Here is an 18,229-nt window from a genome sequence, read left to right as displayed (position 1 = left end):
GGGGCTTCAACAAAGAAGGTTCCAAAATCTCTGTGCTGAGTGACTGCAGCCATGAAGTTAAAAGATGAATGCTCTTATGAAGAAAAGCCATGACAAACCTACACAGAGTATTAAAAAGTAGAGACTTCACTTTACTGGCAAAGATCCATATACTCAGAGCTATGGTTTAGTCATGTACTGATGTGACAGTTGGACCATAAAGAAGGCTAAGGGCCAAAGAATTAATACTTTTGATTTGTGGTGTTGGAGAAGACTCTTGAGAGTCCCTTGGACTGCAAGGAGATCAAACTAGTCCATCCTAAAGGAAATCAACCCTGAATATTCATTGGAAGGACTGCTGCTGCAGCTGAAGCTCCAGTACTTTGGCCACCTGATGCGAAGAGCCGACTCATTGGAAAAGATCTTGATGCTGGGAAAGATTGAGGGCTAAAGGAGAAGGCAACAGAGGATGAGATGGTTGGATAGTGTCATTGACTCAGTGGGGTGGAGAAGCCGATCTGAGTTCATTCCTTGCCCCAAGAGTTCTAAGGAGTTTGGATCTGCCTTCATAATAAAGCATCTGGATGTACTCTAGCAGGTCCAGGACCTGCCCCAGGACCATTTAGCCCCCACCCGACCCCTCATTTGACAGACCTAAATTCCTGGATCCATCTTAGAAAGGTGCAGCAAGAAGGAGGAAGAAGAGGGAAGGGAGGTTTGGGGAAAGAAGGAGGAAGGGAGGTTTGGGAGTGATAGGAGCCCCCACAATCTAAAGCCTGCGGACTCTGCTGGACTGAGCGCAGCAACTGTGCCCCGAGACTCCCTGGGGAAGTTAACTAGCTGAATCATACGGAGACCCCCACCAGCAGTCCACACTGGCTCACTTTGTGCCGGGTACCTGCCGTGTGTTGAACCCATATCCACTCATTTATTCTTCATAATAACCCTACAGTGGAGCTTCTATTGTTATCCCATTTGACAGATAAAGAAACCAAGGCACAGAAAGGTGAAGAGTCCTGCCTAAGAGTATACAACCAGTCAGTGGTGGAGCCAGGGTTTGAACCAGTCAGCCCGGCTCCGGAGTTTATGCTCACATCCATTATATTCTACAGTGTCTCTGATACCCTCATGAGGATAGCAGGAGGGGCCTTGGAGCCCCGTCCTCCCTGGGGACAGGCTAGGAATCTGAAGATATCAGAACAAAATTCCATTTTCCCCTAGTCTGGAGGATTTAATTCTGTGTGATAGAAAACATATTCAATTGCTACAGGTTAATCCCCAGGGGATTGCGATTCTCCCAGGAGAGGCCAAATTTCTTAGAAACTGAAGAATTAAAAGGGGCCCTAGAGGTCCTGTCATCCAATGTCATAACCTCTGCAAGTCCCAGAGATTTCCCAGAAAAATCATACTTTTCTGTTAAAGGATGGTGAATTTCTTAGAGGGATCATGTCTCTTAGAATGTTACTCATTTCTCAGGGAGCAGGGGGCCAGAGTCATGGCCTAAAACTCACTTTCTCCTTAGATTGATTCCTGAGCCCCGGGAAACCAGAACTGCCCAGGCTTCATTGGGAGATGGTCACATTTCTTAAGGGTCCAGCCTTACTCCACCCACTACTGTCCATGTGAGGGTCATTCCGGTCACTCCCATGTCACAGTGAGAGACAGCTAGGGCTGTCGTGGGTTTGCTCCACCTTATGGAAGTGTCTATAGAGGCTAGAAGAGGGCGGAGGAAGCCAGAGCTCCAGCCAGCCCTCTTCACCTGCTCGCTAGCTCACCACTTCCTACAGGAATTCCTCCCAGTTTTACCAGAGGGAGTCAGGTGCCCTGTGAAACTCCCCAACCTGCTCGGTGCCCCTTGCTCCTTGCTAGGATATCATGGTCAGTGACCTCGTCTATATCACCCAGGAAACCTTGAGTTCCCTGAAGGAGGGTCGGGGTCCCTTTTATCTCTGTTCCCCCATGTCTGCCCAGGGGTGAGCACAGGGCAGGCTGATCTACCAAGAGAGGGAGGGAAGGATCAAGTGAGTCAAGGGGGGACCACGAGTGCTGAGGGAAGTTGAAGGACTTACAGCAGTATCCTTGGAGGAGTAGCAGAAATGGCATCGCTATGGCTGAGCTGAAATTACCCCTCAAGTCCTCTCTTTGCAGGCCAAGCTCTGACCAGGGAGGACCCCCAAGGCCAAGCAGCCAGGGGTGGCCCACAGCTGGCCAGGACACTTGGTCCCAATGTTGACCCACCTTCAGCCCTCCTAACTTTCTCCTCTCCCTGCATTTGGGTCCCTGGGGCTTGCAGTCCCTAAACTCTGGTGGGAGTGGCAGCAGGGTTCATCCCTCAACTTGAAATCCAGGACTTCCCCACATGCCCAAACATGCCATGACCGTGTCCCCAACCTCAGTGAGTGCCAAGTTCTGCTGAGTCTGGGAGACACGAGGTCAAGGGCACAGACCCTGGAATCAGCCAGGCTCAGGCTCCCATGGACAAGCTCTCAGTTTCAGGTTCATCCTCTCTGCAACAGGGCTGTTGTGAGGACTAAGGGAGATGGTTTGGTGTAGGTGCCAGGAGGGCAGAGGGCACTCGCAGTGGCCAGGGAAGGGTAGCTGCGGTGACGGCTCTCACCCAGTCCAGAGGATGAAGTCTGGCTCTGGCTCGATCTCCTTCATGGCGTAGATGGAGGAGTTGATGAGGATCCAGGGAGAATCACAGAGATAGTTGCCCCAGGGGCCTGCGTTGGGCACTGGCTGGGAGCCTGCAGACGGGCATACCTGGAGAGGGTCTTCAGACACCTTGTAGTCAGGGTCCAGGTGCAGGTCAGAGATGTGCCAGAACTTTCCTGCAGGGACAAGGAGACCTCTCTAGTATGGGTTCCTCCCTGAGCCTGGCTGGGGAGGGATCAGGGGAACCCTGGGGTAGGAGAGGGGAGTTTACACAGGTGAAAGGAAGTTTTCTCCAAATCCAGGGCTGGGCTTTGCCCAGGGAGGCGCTGAGCAGAACAGAAAATAGGCTTGGTTCTGTCCCTGACCTCTGACCTTTGACAAGACCCTTTCTATCTCCCTACCTCAGTGTTCCCAGTAGCAGCAGGAGGGATTGGACTGTATGATCTTCAGGAATCCTTCAGGAGTTCTGTGTAGAGTGCTTGTTTTAAAGCAAAGATTAGTTAAATACCCAGGCTTTGGAACCACATACTAGCTGTGCGACTCTGGGTGAGATGCTTCACTTCTCTGAGCCAATAACTAGAGCTAAATGTTATGCTCTAGGGAAATATATACAAAAATCTGGGAGAAGGCTTACACACCAAAGGCATCATAAGATCTTGCTAATTAATACCAGCAAAAAGCTGGGGAATATGTGTGGAAATAAAAAGGAGAGAAGGCTGAGCACCGAAGAATTGATGTGTTTGAACTGTGGTGTTGGAGAAGACTCTTGGACTGCAAGGATATCAAACCAGTCAATCCTAAAGGAAACCAACCCTGAATATTCATGGGAAGGACTAATGCTGAAGCTGAAGCTCCAATACTATGGCCACCTGTACAAAGAGCTGACTCATTAGAACAGACCCTGATGCTGGGAAAAACTGAAGGCAGGAGAAGGGGATGACAGAGGGTGAGATGGTTGGATGGCATCACCGACTCAATGGACATGAGTTTGAGCAGGGTCCCAGAGATAGTGATGGACAGGGCAGCCTGGCGTGCTGCTGTCCATGGGGTTGCAAAGAGTCAGACATGATTGAGCTACTGAACGACAAAAATGTGTGGAAATGGTGTTTATGAGTAGTAGACCAGAAAAGGTGGAATGTCATTTCAGACTGGCTTGAATTTCTCATTGTGGGCCTACTTGTTAGTGACTCTGGATGTAAGGTGAAATGCCAAAAATCTCTAGGTGTAACACAAAGAAGGGAATCTAAAGAAATGGGCTTTGGAGTGGCTTTCTCATCTGCATCCAGCACAGGGCCTGGTGTAAGTGGTTTCAACGATGCCTATTGAAGGAGAGGTTGAACAGGTTTGGCCTCTCGCCTAATTCCTGTTTCCAGAGTTTCCTCACTTTCCACCATTGCCCTCACTTCCTCCTCCACTTCCTGTGTCGCTCAGCACCAACAGTCAACACCCACCCATCCCAGTACAATGGGCCTGGGCCTGGGAGTCTGCCTTCTATTGCTTTCAGGGTTGGCTAGCCAGTCCCCGACTCTTTCCACCCTCCCTCCCTCCCTCCCCCAGTAACTCTAAAACCAAAGGTAAAGTCTGAACCCTTATCTCACTCCTTGATGCTTCTGAGCTTTGGCCCTCCTCTCCTGATCTAAACCTGGTCTCCGGAAAGAATCAGAAACTTGTTCATACCAAGGTGCACACGACTGATTAAACAAACCATGGTCCCTCCCATGATCATTATATAATCATCCTCCTCACAGCCCTGAAGGGATTGATCATTATCCCCTTTCCATTTTGGTGATAAGGAAATGAAAGTTCAGAGGTCAACATGCTTGAGATCACATGGTAAATGCTGGGGGCCAGCGGCAGGGGCGGGGAGAGAGGGAGTCCTCTGGCTCCCTAATCACTCCCAGGAAAATGATTGCTAAGGGGGTAAAATCAATGCCTTTTATTTTAACTCTTTTTGTAGATCATCTATGCCTGCATTTTAAGTTTTTACCCTAACTGAGAGTCTCTGTTTATAATGGGGGGAAGTAAAACTTTTCACACGGATAGTGATCACTAACATATTTGAAATTACACCTACAGGGGCAACATCCTAACGCAGAGAAAAGAAAGTAGCCATCCCATTTCATCAAGAAAGTGGGCAGAGGTGGGGGGCTTTCCTGCCAGTGGCGGTATGTGGGTCGCACCTGCTTCCAGTCAGGCCGGCCAGGTTGGCTATGGAAGCTTGAGAAACTTTTCCCTTCTGTCTGGCACCTGGGGCCCTTGCTTCCTCTGCAGACCATACAGAGGTCATCCGTTTGCCTCAGGCAGGCACTTTCTCAGCAAACCTCAAACGTGGAGCAGCTCTTCCCCTTTGATGTCAGCCCTCAAAGTTCTCAATGAGCATTTCTTCACTTCAGAAACTCCTTCTCTGCGGCTCGAGTGTCAGCTGTTGGTGTTTCTCTCTTCTGGCAAGTTCCAGACTAGTCAGTGTAGAACTGGAACTCCTTCCAGTCTCCCTTGCGCTTCCTATGACCTCTCTGTGCAAACGTGAGTGTGCGTGTGCGTGTGTGTGCAGATGCTTGCCTTTATGCCCACGGCCTCAAAGGCCTGACTTTGGGAGAGGTCAGGAGAGTGGAAAGAATGGCAGAGAGGGCCGGAGGTTCAGACACGGGCAGACCTTAGGCTCCAGTCTCCTCACTGTGGCGCCGACCATAGACCCCTCCTCTTCTCCTTGGCCCAACCCCGCCCACTCGCTCTCCTCAGGAGGCCTCTTTCCTGACTCCTCTGCCGCTTTCCCCAGTCATCTCGGGTCATTGCATGGCTGCCTTCTCTTCTTCTTTGAGGTCTCAGATGGAGAATCATCTCCTTATATAAGACTTCTCTGACTGCCTTTGCTCAAGTTCCACTTCTTCCCACCCATCTGGTCTCTAGCTGGGTGACTCCAAATGACTCTCCCATTTTATTTTTTCAGAGCACTCTCACACATGAAATTATCTTGTTGACTTGGCTGTTGGACATCTGCCCTGTCTACAGTGTCAGAGTGCTTGATCCCAGAATGCTTTCATAATACATCTGTGCTACCCATAAGGGAACGGAGCCACAGGCTTCTGTGGAATTAGTCACAGACTATAAGGAATTGAGGTCTAATTATCATGTCATGGAGAAGAAGGTGAGCACAAGGGCCCTGAAGAGGGAGGCAGGTTACTGGGTTTCCTCATCCCAGGCCCCTTGGACTGCAAGGAGATCAAACCAGTCAATCCTAAAGGAAATCAATCCTGAATATTCATTAGAAGGACTGATGTTGCAGCTGAAGCTCCCATACTTTGGCCACCTAATGCAAAGAGCCAACTCATTAGAAAAGACCCTGATTCTGGGAAAGATTGAAGGCAGGAGGAGAAGGGGACGACAGAGGGTGAGATGGTTGGATGGCATCACTGACTCAATGGATATGAGTTTGAGCCAGCTCCGGGATATAGTGAAAGACAGGGAAGCCTGGCGTGCTGCAGTCCATGGGGTTGCAAAGAGCTGGAGATGACTGAGTGACTGAACAACAGCAACAACCTAGGCTGAGGACTCTGAGCAAGCCAGTTGGGCTGAGGGTGTTTGACATCTGGCCTACTTCTCTATAACCATCAAATAAGACACTGTCCAAAGCACATGAAAAGATGCTCAACATCACTGATTACTAGAGAAATGCAAATAAAAACTGGTCACAGCAGTCAGAAGGGCCATCATCAAAAAGCCTACAAACAATAAATGTTGGTGAGGGTGTGGAGAAAAGGAAACCCTCATACACTGTTGGTGGGAATGCAAACTGGTACAGCCACTGTGGAGTAGAGTTTGGAAGTTCCTTAAAAAACTGAAAATAGAACTATTATATGATCCAGCAGCCCCACTCCTGGGCATATACCCAGAAAAAGAAAGATAATTTGAAAGATACATGCACTCCCATGTTTATTGCAGCACTATTCACAAATGGCCAGGACATAGAAGCAACCTAAACGTCCACCAACAGAGGACTGGATAAAGAAGATGTGGTATATATACAATGAACTATTACTCGGCCATTAAAAAGAACAAATGCCACTTGCAGCAACATGGATGGACCTAGAGATTCTTGTTGGAGAAAGAAATGGCACCCCACTCCAGTAATCTTGCCTGAAAAATCCCATGGATGGAGGAGCCTGGTGGGCTAAACCTCTTGGGGTTGCTAAGAGTGGGACACGACTGAGGGACTAACACACAGAGATTCTCATACTGAGTGAAGTCAGATAGAGAAAGACAAATATCATATGATATCACTTATATGTGGAATCTAAAAAAAAAGCGGGGGGTACAAATGAACTTATCTACAAAACAGAAATAGATTTACACAGGTAGAAAATAAACTTATGGTTGGGGGGAGGTAGTGAGGGGGGAGGGATAAACTGGAAGATTGGGAATTGACACACACACTATCGTATACAAAATAGATACTAATAAGGGCCTACTGTGTAGCACAAGGAACTCTACTCACTGCTCTGTGATGGCCTGTGTGGTAGGGAAATCTAAAAAGGAGTGGATTTATGTGTTTGTACAGCAGTTTCACTTTTTCCCAGATTCACACCTGGGATTGGCACAACACTGTAGATAGATCATACTTCAACAAAAATTTTAAAAAAGGAAAATATGATGTTTAATTTCTGTACATATTTTATTCATGTGAAAGTCAGTGGTGTCCACTCTTTGTGACCCCATGGACTATACAGTCCATGGAATTCTCCAGGCCAGAATACTGGAGTGGGTAGCCTTTCCCTTCTCCAGGGGTTTTCCCAACCCAGCGATCAAACCCAGGTCTCCCGCATTGTAGGCGGATTCTTTACCAGCTGAACCACAAGGAAATCTCAAGAATACTGGATTGGGTAGCCTATCCCTTCTCCAGCGGGTCTTCCCAAACCAGGAATCTAACTGGAGTCTCCTGCATTGCAGGTGGATTCTTTACCAACTGAGCTATCAGGGAAGCCCACTGATGAATATACAATAATTTAATCAATGCTACTGATGGACTGATGTTGAAGCCGAAACTCCAGTACTTTGGCCACCTAATTTGAAGAACTGACTCACTGGAAAAGATCCTGATGCTGGTCAAGATTGAAGGCAGGAGGAGAAGGGGATGACAGAGGATGAGATCATTGGATAGCATTACCGACTTAATGGACATGAGTTTGGGCAAGTTCCAGGAGTTAGTGATATACAAGGAAGCCTGGCGTGCTGCAGTCCTTGGGGTTGCATAGAGTCGGACACGACTGAGTGACTGAACTCAACTGAATCAATGCTACATAATATTTACATTGCTTTCAGGTGTTTTTTTTTGTACCTATTGTAAATTATAATGCTTTTTTTCTTCTTTACTTTTTAAAAACATTTTTTGGAGCATAAGTTGATTTACAATGTTGCATCTGTTTCTGCTAGACCACAAAGCGAGTCAGTTGTGCATACGCATGTATCCACCTTTTTTGGATTCTTATCCCATGTGAGTCATTGCAGAGTGTTGAAGGGAGTTCCCTGTGCTCGCCTATAGATTATAGTGCTTTTTCTCTTAAGAATAAAAAGTCCAGTAGAGAAAGATGTGAATATTTCAAGGCTTTTATTCATGTACTAGATATCCCACTAAAGATGTGAATATTATAAAAAATGTTTGCCAATTTGGTTGGTGAAAAATGAGATCTCATTAGTTATTTTGCATTTCCTTAATTTCTAGTGAATCTGAATATTTTAAATATGTTGATTGGCCACTTGTATTTCTTTTTTGGTGACTTTTCTACTTGTGTGTTCTTTGCCCGTTTCTATTGAAAGAAAGAAAGTGAATGTCAGTCAGTCATGTTTGACTCTTTGTGACCTCATGGGCTATCCATGGAATTCTCCAGGCCAGAACACTGGAGTAGCCTTTCCCTTCTCCAGGGGATCTTCCCAACCCAGGGATTGAACCCAGGGTCTCCTGTATTGCAGGCAGATTCTTTATTTCTACTGAGGTGTTCCATTATTTTTCTTAGTTTGTAAGAGCCCTTGTCTGTATAATATTAACCCTTTATCTATCATATATGCTGTAACATTGGAAGGGGGAATAAAGACTTCCTTTTCTGCTTCTCCTGGTAAGTAAAATTAAGTCAAAGAAGCAGACTACAAAACTATGTGTCGTGTGGTAGTCATTTTATTTTTAAAAGCACATAAAAATGAAGAGAAACATTTATAAGGAACTCGATGAAAAAGTTAATGATTTTTTAAATACTTTTTTCTATTTTTCCTTTTTTTTAAAATCAGTGAAGATATTTAAATTACAACTGGTGTGTGCTTTTCCTCCCAATTAGATTTTAAAAGTTCCTAGGGGACAGAGATAACGATACTTCACTTGTCCCCTGCAGTGGCTTACAATTGTCTGATAAATAAATACAATGGTGAATTAGCATTTTTATTTTATTTGACTGTAAGAGTTTTACTCTCAGAGGTATTTTCTTGTTACTTTCACTGTGGTCTTGGTTGGTTGCCCTGGGAAGCAGAGGAATGAAATAGTTGTTTAAGAGACTAATTATAGAAGAGGCAGTGTGTGGTGCTCAGCTTATAGCTATAGGAAGCAACCTTGGAAGCTGTCAATTAACATCTTCGGTTAACCTCCTTGCCTGGTCCCTCAAGCTCTCTCCGAGTCTTGTTCATGAAGTATAGAAACCCACTGACACCAGCCAGATACAGGTATATCTGTGTCACTGTGTCACTCAGACCCCATTGTTAGACAAAGTTCTACTAAAATGAAAACTTCCTTCTCTACTTTTCTTTTCCCCAAGAGATCTTTTTTAAAATATTTATTTATTTGGCTGCATCACGTCTTAGCTGTGGCACACGGGAACGCTCTGAGGCATGTGGGATCCTAGTTCCCCGACCAGGGATCAAACCCATGTTCTCTGCATAGCAAGGCGGATTCTTAACCACTGGACTACCAGGGAAGTCCCTTTACTTTTTAATTAAAAAAAAAAAAAAATCAGTCTCAGAGGCATCCCTGTAGTCACTAATGATCTAATGATGAAAAAACACAGGACTTTAGGTTTGTGGTCTCAGCAGCTAGAGAAATTGGTACTTGACACCACCACCCTCCTGGTTTCCCATTGTTACATGGTGTTTCCAATACAAGGTAAAAAAGGGCATTTCTGGGATTATTTTGCACCTAGGCTTGGTACAAGTGCAGCAAATAGCATCCCATCATAGTCTGAGGAGGCACTGTGTTATTGCAGGGGGTGGTCAGTGTTGGTTTCAACTGAGTTTCCTGCAAAAGGGGAAAAGCTAACTAAGGTTAAGTAATATGGCAAAGTAGCTGGGAAATGGTATTTCATTTCATAAAGTTGGGGTTCACAGTTGCTAGCATACTAGGATCTACCCTCCTAATGTTTTTGCCTCAAATGAAAACGAGTTAGAAGTCAAGCTCTTTGAGGATAAGCTCCAAGTGAGGACAGTGAGCTGTTGGATGTTCAGTGCCCTTTGTGCTTTAGGCAGCAAAGCTGATCATTGGAAGACTGGTGAATGGCTTCACCTGGAAGAGCCATCAGCCCTGAATAACAGATTATGGCCCTGGTAGAAAAGTCCTCCTTGGGACTCCCCTGGTGGTCCAGTGGATAAGACTCCACACTCAGGGGGCCCGAGTTCAATCCCTGGCCAGGGAACTAAGATCCCACATACCACAATTAAGCCCATGTGCCACAACTACTGAGCCTGTGTGTGCCAACAAAGACCCAGCACAGCCAAAATAGATTTAAAAAAAACTAAGTAGTTTTTTTAAATGGAAGAAAGAAAAGTGCTCCTTGACGTTATTATTGGTCAACTCACAAAAACAGAGTAGCGTGGTGGGGAAGAGAGGTGGAGCCTAGACAACTTCAGAGGCAGTTGGGGACTTCTCCAAGTGCGCCATTCAGCAGGGAGAGGCCCTGTTTATCTACTTTCAATTTTTAAAAAAATTTTTGGCCACGTTCCACAGCATGTGAGACCTTAGTTCCCCGACTAGGGATTGAACCCACACCCTCCACATTAAAAGGCAGAGTTTTAACCACTGGACAACTGGGGAAGTCCCTGCATGCTGGTAAGCTGCTTCAGAATGTGTCTGACTCTTTGCACCCCTATGAACTGTAGCCCGTCAGGTTCCTCTGACCATGGGATTCTCCAGGCAAGAATACTGGAGTGTGTTGCCATTTCCTCCTCCAGGGGATCTTCCCAAACTAGGTATCCAACTCAAGTCTCTTATGTCTCCTCCATAGGCAGGTGGGTTCTTTACTACTAGCGCCCCCTGGGGGAAGTCCCTATCCACCTTCAGTTCTAATGACACACAATATGGTTGCCTGACCCTTCTGGTGGGCTTCCCATAATGTTTTTCCTCCTTCTCCTCCTACACTCTCCCCTCAACATCTCCCTCCATAGGACTTGCTGGAACCCCTTCTATTACTGTATTTGAAAAAAAAAGTATAATATTTTCAAATAAATCACTGTGTTCAACCAGAAAAAAAGTGGGGAGGGGTGTTTGTCCAGAGGACTCTCCACACACCACTGTCCCTGGCAATTACCCCCAGAACCCAGAGTGAGACTGGGAGGGTGTGGGGAGGTGGGCACTTTAACACTTTATCCTTTGGACCAGAGATTCTCAAACATTACCATGGAGACACCTCATCTGGGGAAATCTCATGAAAATTAAGAAACTCTATATCCATACTGCTTGGATCTTTTACAGTAAGAATGTATTCTCAAAATCCTTGAGTTTTAAGAAAAGGTACCAATCTTAGCTATCATTATTATTCATTAATCATTGAGACTATAAATAAACTTGGCATCAAGTACAGTGAGTGTTGAGGGCACAGACCTGTTTGGAATTCCAGCTCCAGTGCTCACTAGCTGGGTGAACTGACTCTGTGCCAATTTCTTCATCTGTAAAATGGCGACAACAGCGCCCCCTACCTTTTACAGTTATTGTGAGGTTTAAAACAAGAGAATATGAGAGAATGCATAGCAGCAATTACTCTGAATTTGATCACTGGGGATCCTGCAGTTCTGCTTTCTCCACGGAAGGGAGATGGGATGAGGGGGGTGGCTGTGTCCTTCTCCTGCCTGCTCCAGCATCCACTCAGCTGCTGTCCTCTGCCGGTGAAGGTCCAGGGCCAGGAACAATGTGAAGACAAATGCTGTCCTCTCTGGGCTGGTTCTACTTGAGCAGAAGGCTGGCGGGCACAGCGTACCCTCTAGCTTTAATTCTGAGAGCTCAACTCTGCTCTCTGTGCCTGGGCAGGCAAAACAGTCTCTTGGCCCTCCTTCTTCACCAAGGTGTCACCAGGCTAACTTTGTACACTGGGGACAACAGATACAGAACCCAGAGCCTAATCCCTCTGTAAGGCCCATGGAAATGTCTGAGACCTGGAAAAAAAAATGCATTGGTTCCAAAGTTCAAGGGGAAAAATCTGTGCCATCAAAACCAACAATATATTTCAAATGCAATATTTTTAAATGTCATTAAAAAGTAGGGACTTCCTAAGACTCTGAGCTCCCAATGCAGGCGGCCAAGGTTCAATCCTTGGTCAAGGAATGAGATCCCACGTGCCACAACCAAGAGTTCACCTGCCACAACTAAAGATCCTGCATGCTACGACAAAGAACACAGATCCCCTGTGCTGCAGCTAGGACCTGGGGCAGCCAAATAAATAAACAAAATTAATATAGCTAATATATTTTAAAAATTATTTTTAGAAGTCATTAAAAATCATATATAATGTGAGATCTTTTTACTGATTCATGTTGGGGTGGAGGAGACGAAAAAATCATTCCTAGAGTCTAAGATAGTCTTAAAATGTCTGAACGGTGAGTTTGCTTATGGTCAGAGACAAGAAGAGGAAGGCAGGAAAACACCTGCCATTTATTTAGCACCTACTGAAGGCCGGATGCTGTGCCAAGCCCTCTGCCTATGTAGCCTCACAGCAAAATGATGAAATACGTTCTATTATCATACCCATTTTACAGATGAGGAAACTGAGCTAGTTAGTGGCAGACCTATGATTCATACTGTACATGAAAAGAAATGATCACAGTGCACTTTGCCACTAGCTAGCCAGGTGACTTTAGATATTAAAAAAAAAAAAGGTCTCAACTTTTATAGCACATCGCAGTGTAAGTGCATGAGCTCAGCTTATTTCATCTCTCCTCCTATAGTATTACCCTTATTTTACAGATAGTGAAATAGAGACTCAAGGTCGCATAGATATCAAAAGGTAGTACATAGGTTTTCTGGCTTAAGGCAGTGGATTATTTTTGAAAGGACATGCATGAAATTTGAAATCAGAGAAACCTTGTTTTGAATCCTGGGTACACTTTCAATGGCAACTTGAACAAGAGATTTCCTCAGCTGAGCCTCAGTGTCCCCACTTCCGTAAAATGGGGATAACGATACTAGTAGAAAAGGGGTGGATGGCCATGGAGTGGACAAACCAGCCTGAGTGCTTAATCCCTGGGCTGCTCTGCCCCTTGGATCTCAGGTTTTCTTCTCTTCTGGAGCCTCTTTTTTCTGAAGCATAACATTTGTGTATTGCACAAAGCTTATCTGTTTTATCAGTTTTAACTGCCTGTGATTCCGTGACTTATCTGTTATGCATACAACCCACCATAAAGCAATATTATTTGGTGGCTCAGAGGTTAAAGTGTCTGCCTGGAATGCAGGAGACCTGGGTTCGATCCCTGGGTTGGGAAGATCCCCTGGAGAAGGAAATGGCAACCCACTCCAGTACTCTTGCCTGGAGAATCCCATGGAGGGAGGAGCCTGGTAGGCTACAGTCCATGGGGTCGCAAAGAGTCGGACACGACTGAGCGACTTTACTTACCTTACTTCAGTCCTTTGTGGGGATTTTTGTTGTTGTTATTGTTTTCTGATTTGGCTTGGTTTTACAGTAGGTCCTTGCTAGTTATCCATTTTATTTATTATTTTTATTTTATTATTATTATATATATATATATATTGGCTGTGCCACACAAGATCTTAGTTCCTTGACCAGGGATCAAATTCATGACCCCTGCATTGGAAGCACAGAGCCTTAACCACTTGACTGCCAGGGAAGTCTGTGATTTTCTGTTTTAAAAACAGCAGTGTGTATATGTCAATCCCAAACTCTCAATCTATCCCCCCCCCTTTCCCCTGGTAACCATAAATCTGTTCTCTGTGAGTTTGTTATTGTTTTGTAAATAAGTTCATTTGGACTTTTCTTTTTTTTTAGATTTGCATACAAGCTATCAGAGAAGCAAATGGCAACCCACTCCAGTAGTCTTGCCTGGAGAATCCCAGGGACAGAGGAGCCTGGTGGGCTATAGTCCATGGGATCGCAAAGAGTTGGACACAACTGAGTGACTAAATAACAATAACAATAATAAGCTATCATTTTTGATGCTAAGCAATGATCCCAAACACTTCAGTTATAACTCCTCCTCTGTAAACCACTGCCCTACAAAACACAAAGGGTTAACTTGTTAAAACCGACTCCTTGTGTTAGCTGGTAAATCCACCACCAAAGAAGGGATAGAAGAAGGGATAGGCTACCCACTCCAGTATTCTTGGGCTTCCCTTGTAGCTTAGCTGGTAAAGAATCTGCCTGTAATGTGGGAGACCTGGGTTTGATCCCTGGGTTGGGAAGATCCCCTGGAGAAGGGAAAGGTTACCCACTCTAGTATTTTGGCCTGGAGAATTCCATGGACTATATAGTCCACGGGGTTGCAAAACGTGAGACACGACTGAACGCATTTCACTTCACTTCACTTGTGTTAGCTGTGTGGATTGCCATCGCCTCACAGCAGCTCCAAGAGGCAGGCTCGTCATTCTTCAGGGAAATGTTTGCCTCCCACACTGGCTCCCACAGAAAGAACTTGTAGGCTTGTCTGCAGTTAGAGGCTGAGGGATAAATGCTGTGTAGCCTCCGGTTTGTGTGGGAGGAGATGAAACCAGCAAGTTGGCGCCCCACCCAAGTTCTTGGCTAAGGATGGTGCAGGTAGAAACTCCATGGCTTTATGCAAAGCAAGGGTGATGGCTATCTGACTGGGTGTCTCAAAAGTCTGCACTTCAGGAAGAGACTCAGATTCTGAAAAAACTGACAGTTGTTATGGAATTCTTTCTAAATTTATCTCCAGTTTTAGATTATAGATGTATACAGTCCAGAAAAGTTTGAAGAAAAGAGGAGGGGGAAAAGTAGTACCCACAATCCCAAGAGGATCCATCAAAGTGTATGGTGGAAAGGTGGCTGAGCATGAACTTGGTCTTGCCACTTCCCAGCTGTGGGATCTTGAGGAGTTTTGTGTCCCCTCTGGGTCTCATTTTCCTCATCCACAAAATGGATATAACGCTAATAGTACCTACTTTACAGGACTATGGTAAACAATCTCCCTGCGGTGCAGGAGACCCGGGTTTGATCCCTGGGTCGGGAAGATCCCCTGGAGAAGGAAATGGGAACCCACTCCAGTATTCTTACCTGGAGAATGCCATGGACACAGGAGCCTGGCGGGCTACAGTCCGTGGGGTTGCAAGAGTTGGACACAACTTAGCAACTAAACCACCACTACAGGGACTATAAAAATCAGAGGAGGTGTTTTCACTTCATTTTTCAAATGGGTTTTAAAAGGACAATATATGTCAAGCACAAAGCATAAGCACAGTATATAGTAAGTACTCAGAAAATAAATGTTAGCTCTTCTTGACTATTTTCCTTTGTTTGCATGTTTTATATACTTTTTCTTTTTTCTTTTTGGCTGCACCTCCCAGCCTGTGGGATCCTAGTTCCCTGACCAGGGAATGAACCCGGGCAGTGAAAGCATGGAGTTCTAACCACCAAACAGCCCATGAATTCCCTCACTTGGCATTCTTAAAATTGTCTACAAGTTTACACATGAGCTGGCACCAGCCCCTGGCCCCACCCCCGTGATCTCTCAACATCCATATCCCTCTACCCCACCATCCCCCCATTCTCTGAGCTCCAGCCACACTGGCCTCATGCTTTTGCTCCCACACATGTCCTGTGCATCCAGCTCAGGGCCTGTGAACTTTTTGTCCTTTGCTGCTGGAATGTTCTTCTGGACATCCATATAGCTCTCTCCCATGCTGCCTTAGGTCTCTAGTCAAATGTCACTTTATTTGACAGTTCTCTGCTACCCGTTAAGTAATCTTTCTCCCTCATCCTCTCTACTCCTTTATTCTGCTTTGTTATTCTCTGTAACGCTTGTTATTTCCTGGAATATGTATTTCTTTGTCCATGTGTCTTTTAGTCTGTTTCTCCTGAGGTGAAGGGAGGCTTCACCAGCACTGGAATTTTGTTTCTTCTCTGCCACATCCCTGGTTCCAAGAATAGTGCATGATTCATTTTTTTTGGTTCAAAATAACTTTTTATTGCTCAGGACATTTTAGTTCTCAGGTCTTGTTTTTGTTTTGAAGAACTATAAATTCAAGCTTAGGAAAGCGTGCCTTTGTCTTAAACAAAACAACAAAGCTTTTGTATCATTTGCTAATCTAATGTCCTTTTAAGAGAGAGATGGGAGTAGTCTAGCAAGGATAAAATTTATACCATGAATGATGAGGATCCATGTAGTGTGTGCATACACACTGTTAAAATGATAATCTGCTGGTGGCATTTGCAGAAAAGAAACCCTTGCAGATCTCTGGGGTTGTGGTTTATTCTCAAAGTCGTGTCTGACTCTTTGCAACCCCATGGTCTATAACCACCAAGCTCCTCTGTCCATGGGATTCTCCAGGCAAGAATACTGGAGTGGGTTGCCATGCCCTTCTCCAGTTGCAGATTTCTAAACAACAGTGAACTCTGTTAGGAAATTCTAAAATGTGTTCCAGATCCAAAAACCAATGAGGTTAGTAAAATGCCTCAACAGAGTTCCAATAAAATACGAGATTTGAGAGCTACTCAACCAATATTTGTTGAATGAATTCATGAATCTGCCTGCTACCTTCTACCTCTACCAGCTGGCTGGCTCTTAGATACCGACAGCTCTGAACAATGTCCGTGTTCCTCCCATGGCCAGCCGTCACCTCCACTTAACAATCTTAGGCTCAACAGCACACCCTCCACCCACTAACTCTCTCACCCAGCTGAGCTCCCTGTCTTGCTATTCTTAGCTTTCCCTGAGCAGCTTCCAGCAGCTCTCGATTCTGAGTTCACAGCGATCCCAAGCGTCCTCAGTGCCTACCTGGTGCAGCTCTGGCGACTCCCCAGGAGGCCAGGAAAATCAGCACCTCCGGCAGCCTCATCCTGGGGTTTCGTCTGATGGGAGCTTTTGTTCGAGCCACAGACTTCCTAGCTAGGTGTTGATGGCCGCGTGTCAGAGCAGAACTTCCCGTCCAGTCACCGGCTGTTCCCAGACACTCAGGGCTTCTGGCTCCTCTGGCTTTTCTTCCTTTGCCCAGGGGGGTGTGAGCAGGGTTTGCCCCGGGAGCTGCACTTGCCAGGCCTTTGGACTCTCACGTAAGAAGCAGCACCAGTCCTGCCAGTTCCTCAGAGCGTGTCGGTCAGTCCAGTCAGCAACTGGAAACTCACTCAGCCGCAGTCACCGACCAGCAAATATCCACTTTCGGAGTTTTCATGCTGCCCCACCCCAGGAGAACAAACAGACTGTAGAAAATGTCCGGCTTTTGCCATCAAAGGAACTTAAGTGCTTGTTGAAGTGTTGAAGATTGAGCTGTTTGACCACAAATGAACCCAGACCAAGAGTCATCTGCTCTTTCATGCGGAAACCGTGTCCTGGGGAGATAAGAGCCACCCAAGGCCATCACTCTGCCCTCTAGAGGAAGAAGCAGGCCACTGGACTGCAGTTCTGTGTGACAGGTGGCTTGATAAGCCCAGAGGAGGGAGCTCACCCTCTGAGGAAACTGAGAGGGCCTCTGGGAGGAGGTGACATGGCTTCATCTCTTCTTTGATTGTGAAAATTTGCCAACATAAACAGAAGTAGAGAGAACGATGTAAGGAGCCGCCGTATCCATCCTCCCACAAGAGCAATTATGAACTCACAGCCAATCTTACTTCATCTTTACTCCCACCCCAACCCCAAAGGATTATTTTTAAATTCCAGAGATCATATCATTTTGCCCATAAACAATGTAGTATACATCTCTAAAAGATAAGAATTTTTTTTTTTTAGAATTTTTTAAGAACAGCATAGAGGATCTAAAAACAATTAATAGTGTTACTGACCCTCCTCCTTGGACTCATTTTTCTTTTTTTAAATTTATTTATTTTAATCCGAGGGTAATTGTTTTACAACATTGTGATGGGTTTTGCCACACATTAGTATGAATCGGCCATAGGCATACATGTGTCCCCTCCTTCCTGATCCCCGCTCCCACCTTCCTCCCTTGCTGTTCATTGTTCAGTCACTAAGCCATGTCTGACTCTGCAACTCCGTGGAGTAAAAGCATGCCAGGCTTCCCTGTCCTTCACTATCTCTCTGAGTTTTCTCAGCTTTAGCAGCAGTCCTTCCAATGAATATTCAGGGTTGATTTCCTTTAGGATGAACTGGTTGGATCTCCTTGCCGTCCAAGGGACTCTCAAGAGTCTTATTCAGCACCACAATTTGAAAGAATCAA

The 18,229-nt window shown here is 45.6% G+C and overlaps 1 protein-coding gene across 2 annotated transcripts in view; it reads right to left on the bottom strand.

Annotated features, from left to right (window-relative positions):
* SMPDL3B (sphingomyelin phosphodiesterase acid like 3B) overlaps window positions 1–17,445 on the bottom strand; it is a 32,762-nt gene extending 15,317 nt beyond the window's left edge. The window contains exons 1-2 of one of the 2 annotated variants that reach the window (XM_040229804.1): window positions 16,837–17,445; window positions 2,597–2,810 (exon numbers count right to left, since the gene is read on the bottom strand). In XM_040229804.1, coding sequence (XP_040085738.1) covers window positions 2,597–2,810; window positions 16,837–16,897 — 275 coding nt within the window. In that variant the 5' untranslated portion in view covers window positions 16,898–17,445. The remainder of the gene's footprint in view (window positions 1–2,596; window positions 2,811–16,836) is intronic. The other variant, XM_040229803.1, reaches the window with a different exon arrangement.
* Between the last annotated feature and the right edge of the window lie 784 nt (window positions 17,446–18,229).

The sequence above is a fragment of the Oryx dammah genome, unplaced genomic scaffold (assembly GCF_014754425.2).
Source record: "Oryx dammah isolate SB20612 unplaced genomic scaffold, SCBI_Odam_1.1 HiC_scaffold_27, whole genome shotgun sequence".
Taxonomy (NCBI): Eukaryota; Metazoa; Chordata; class Mammalia; order Artiodactyla; family Bovidae; genus Oryx; species Oryx dammah.
This window is presented reverse-complemented; position numbering and strand designations above follow the sequence as displayed.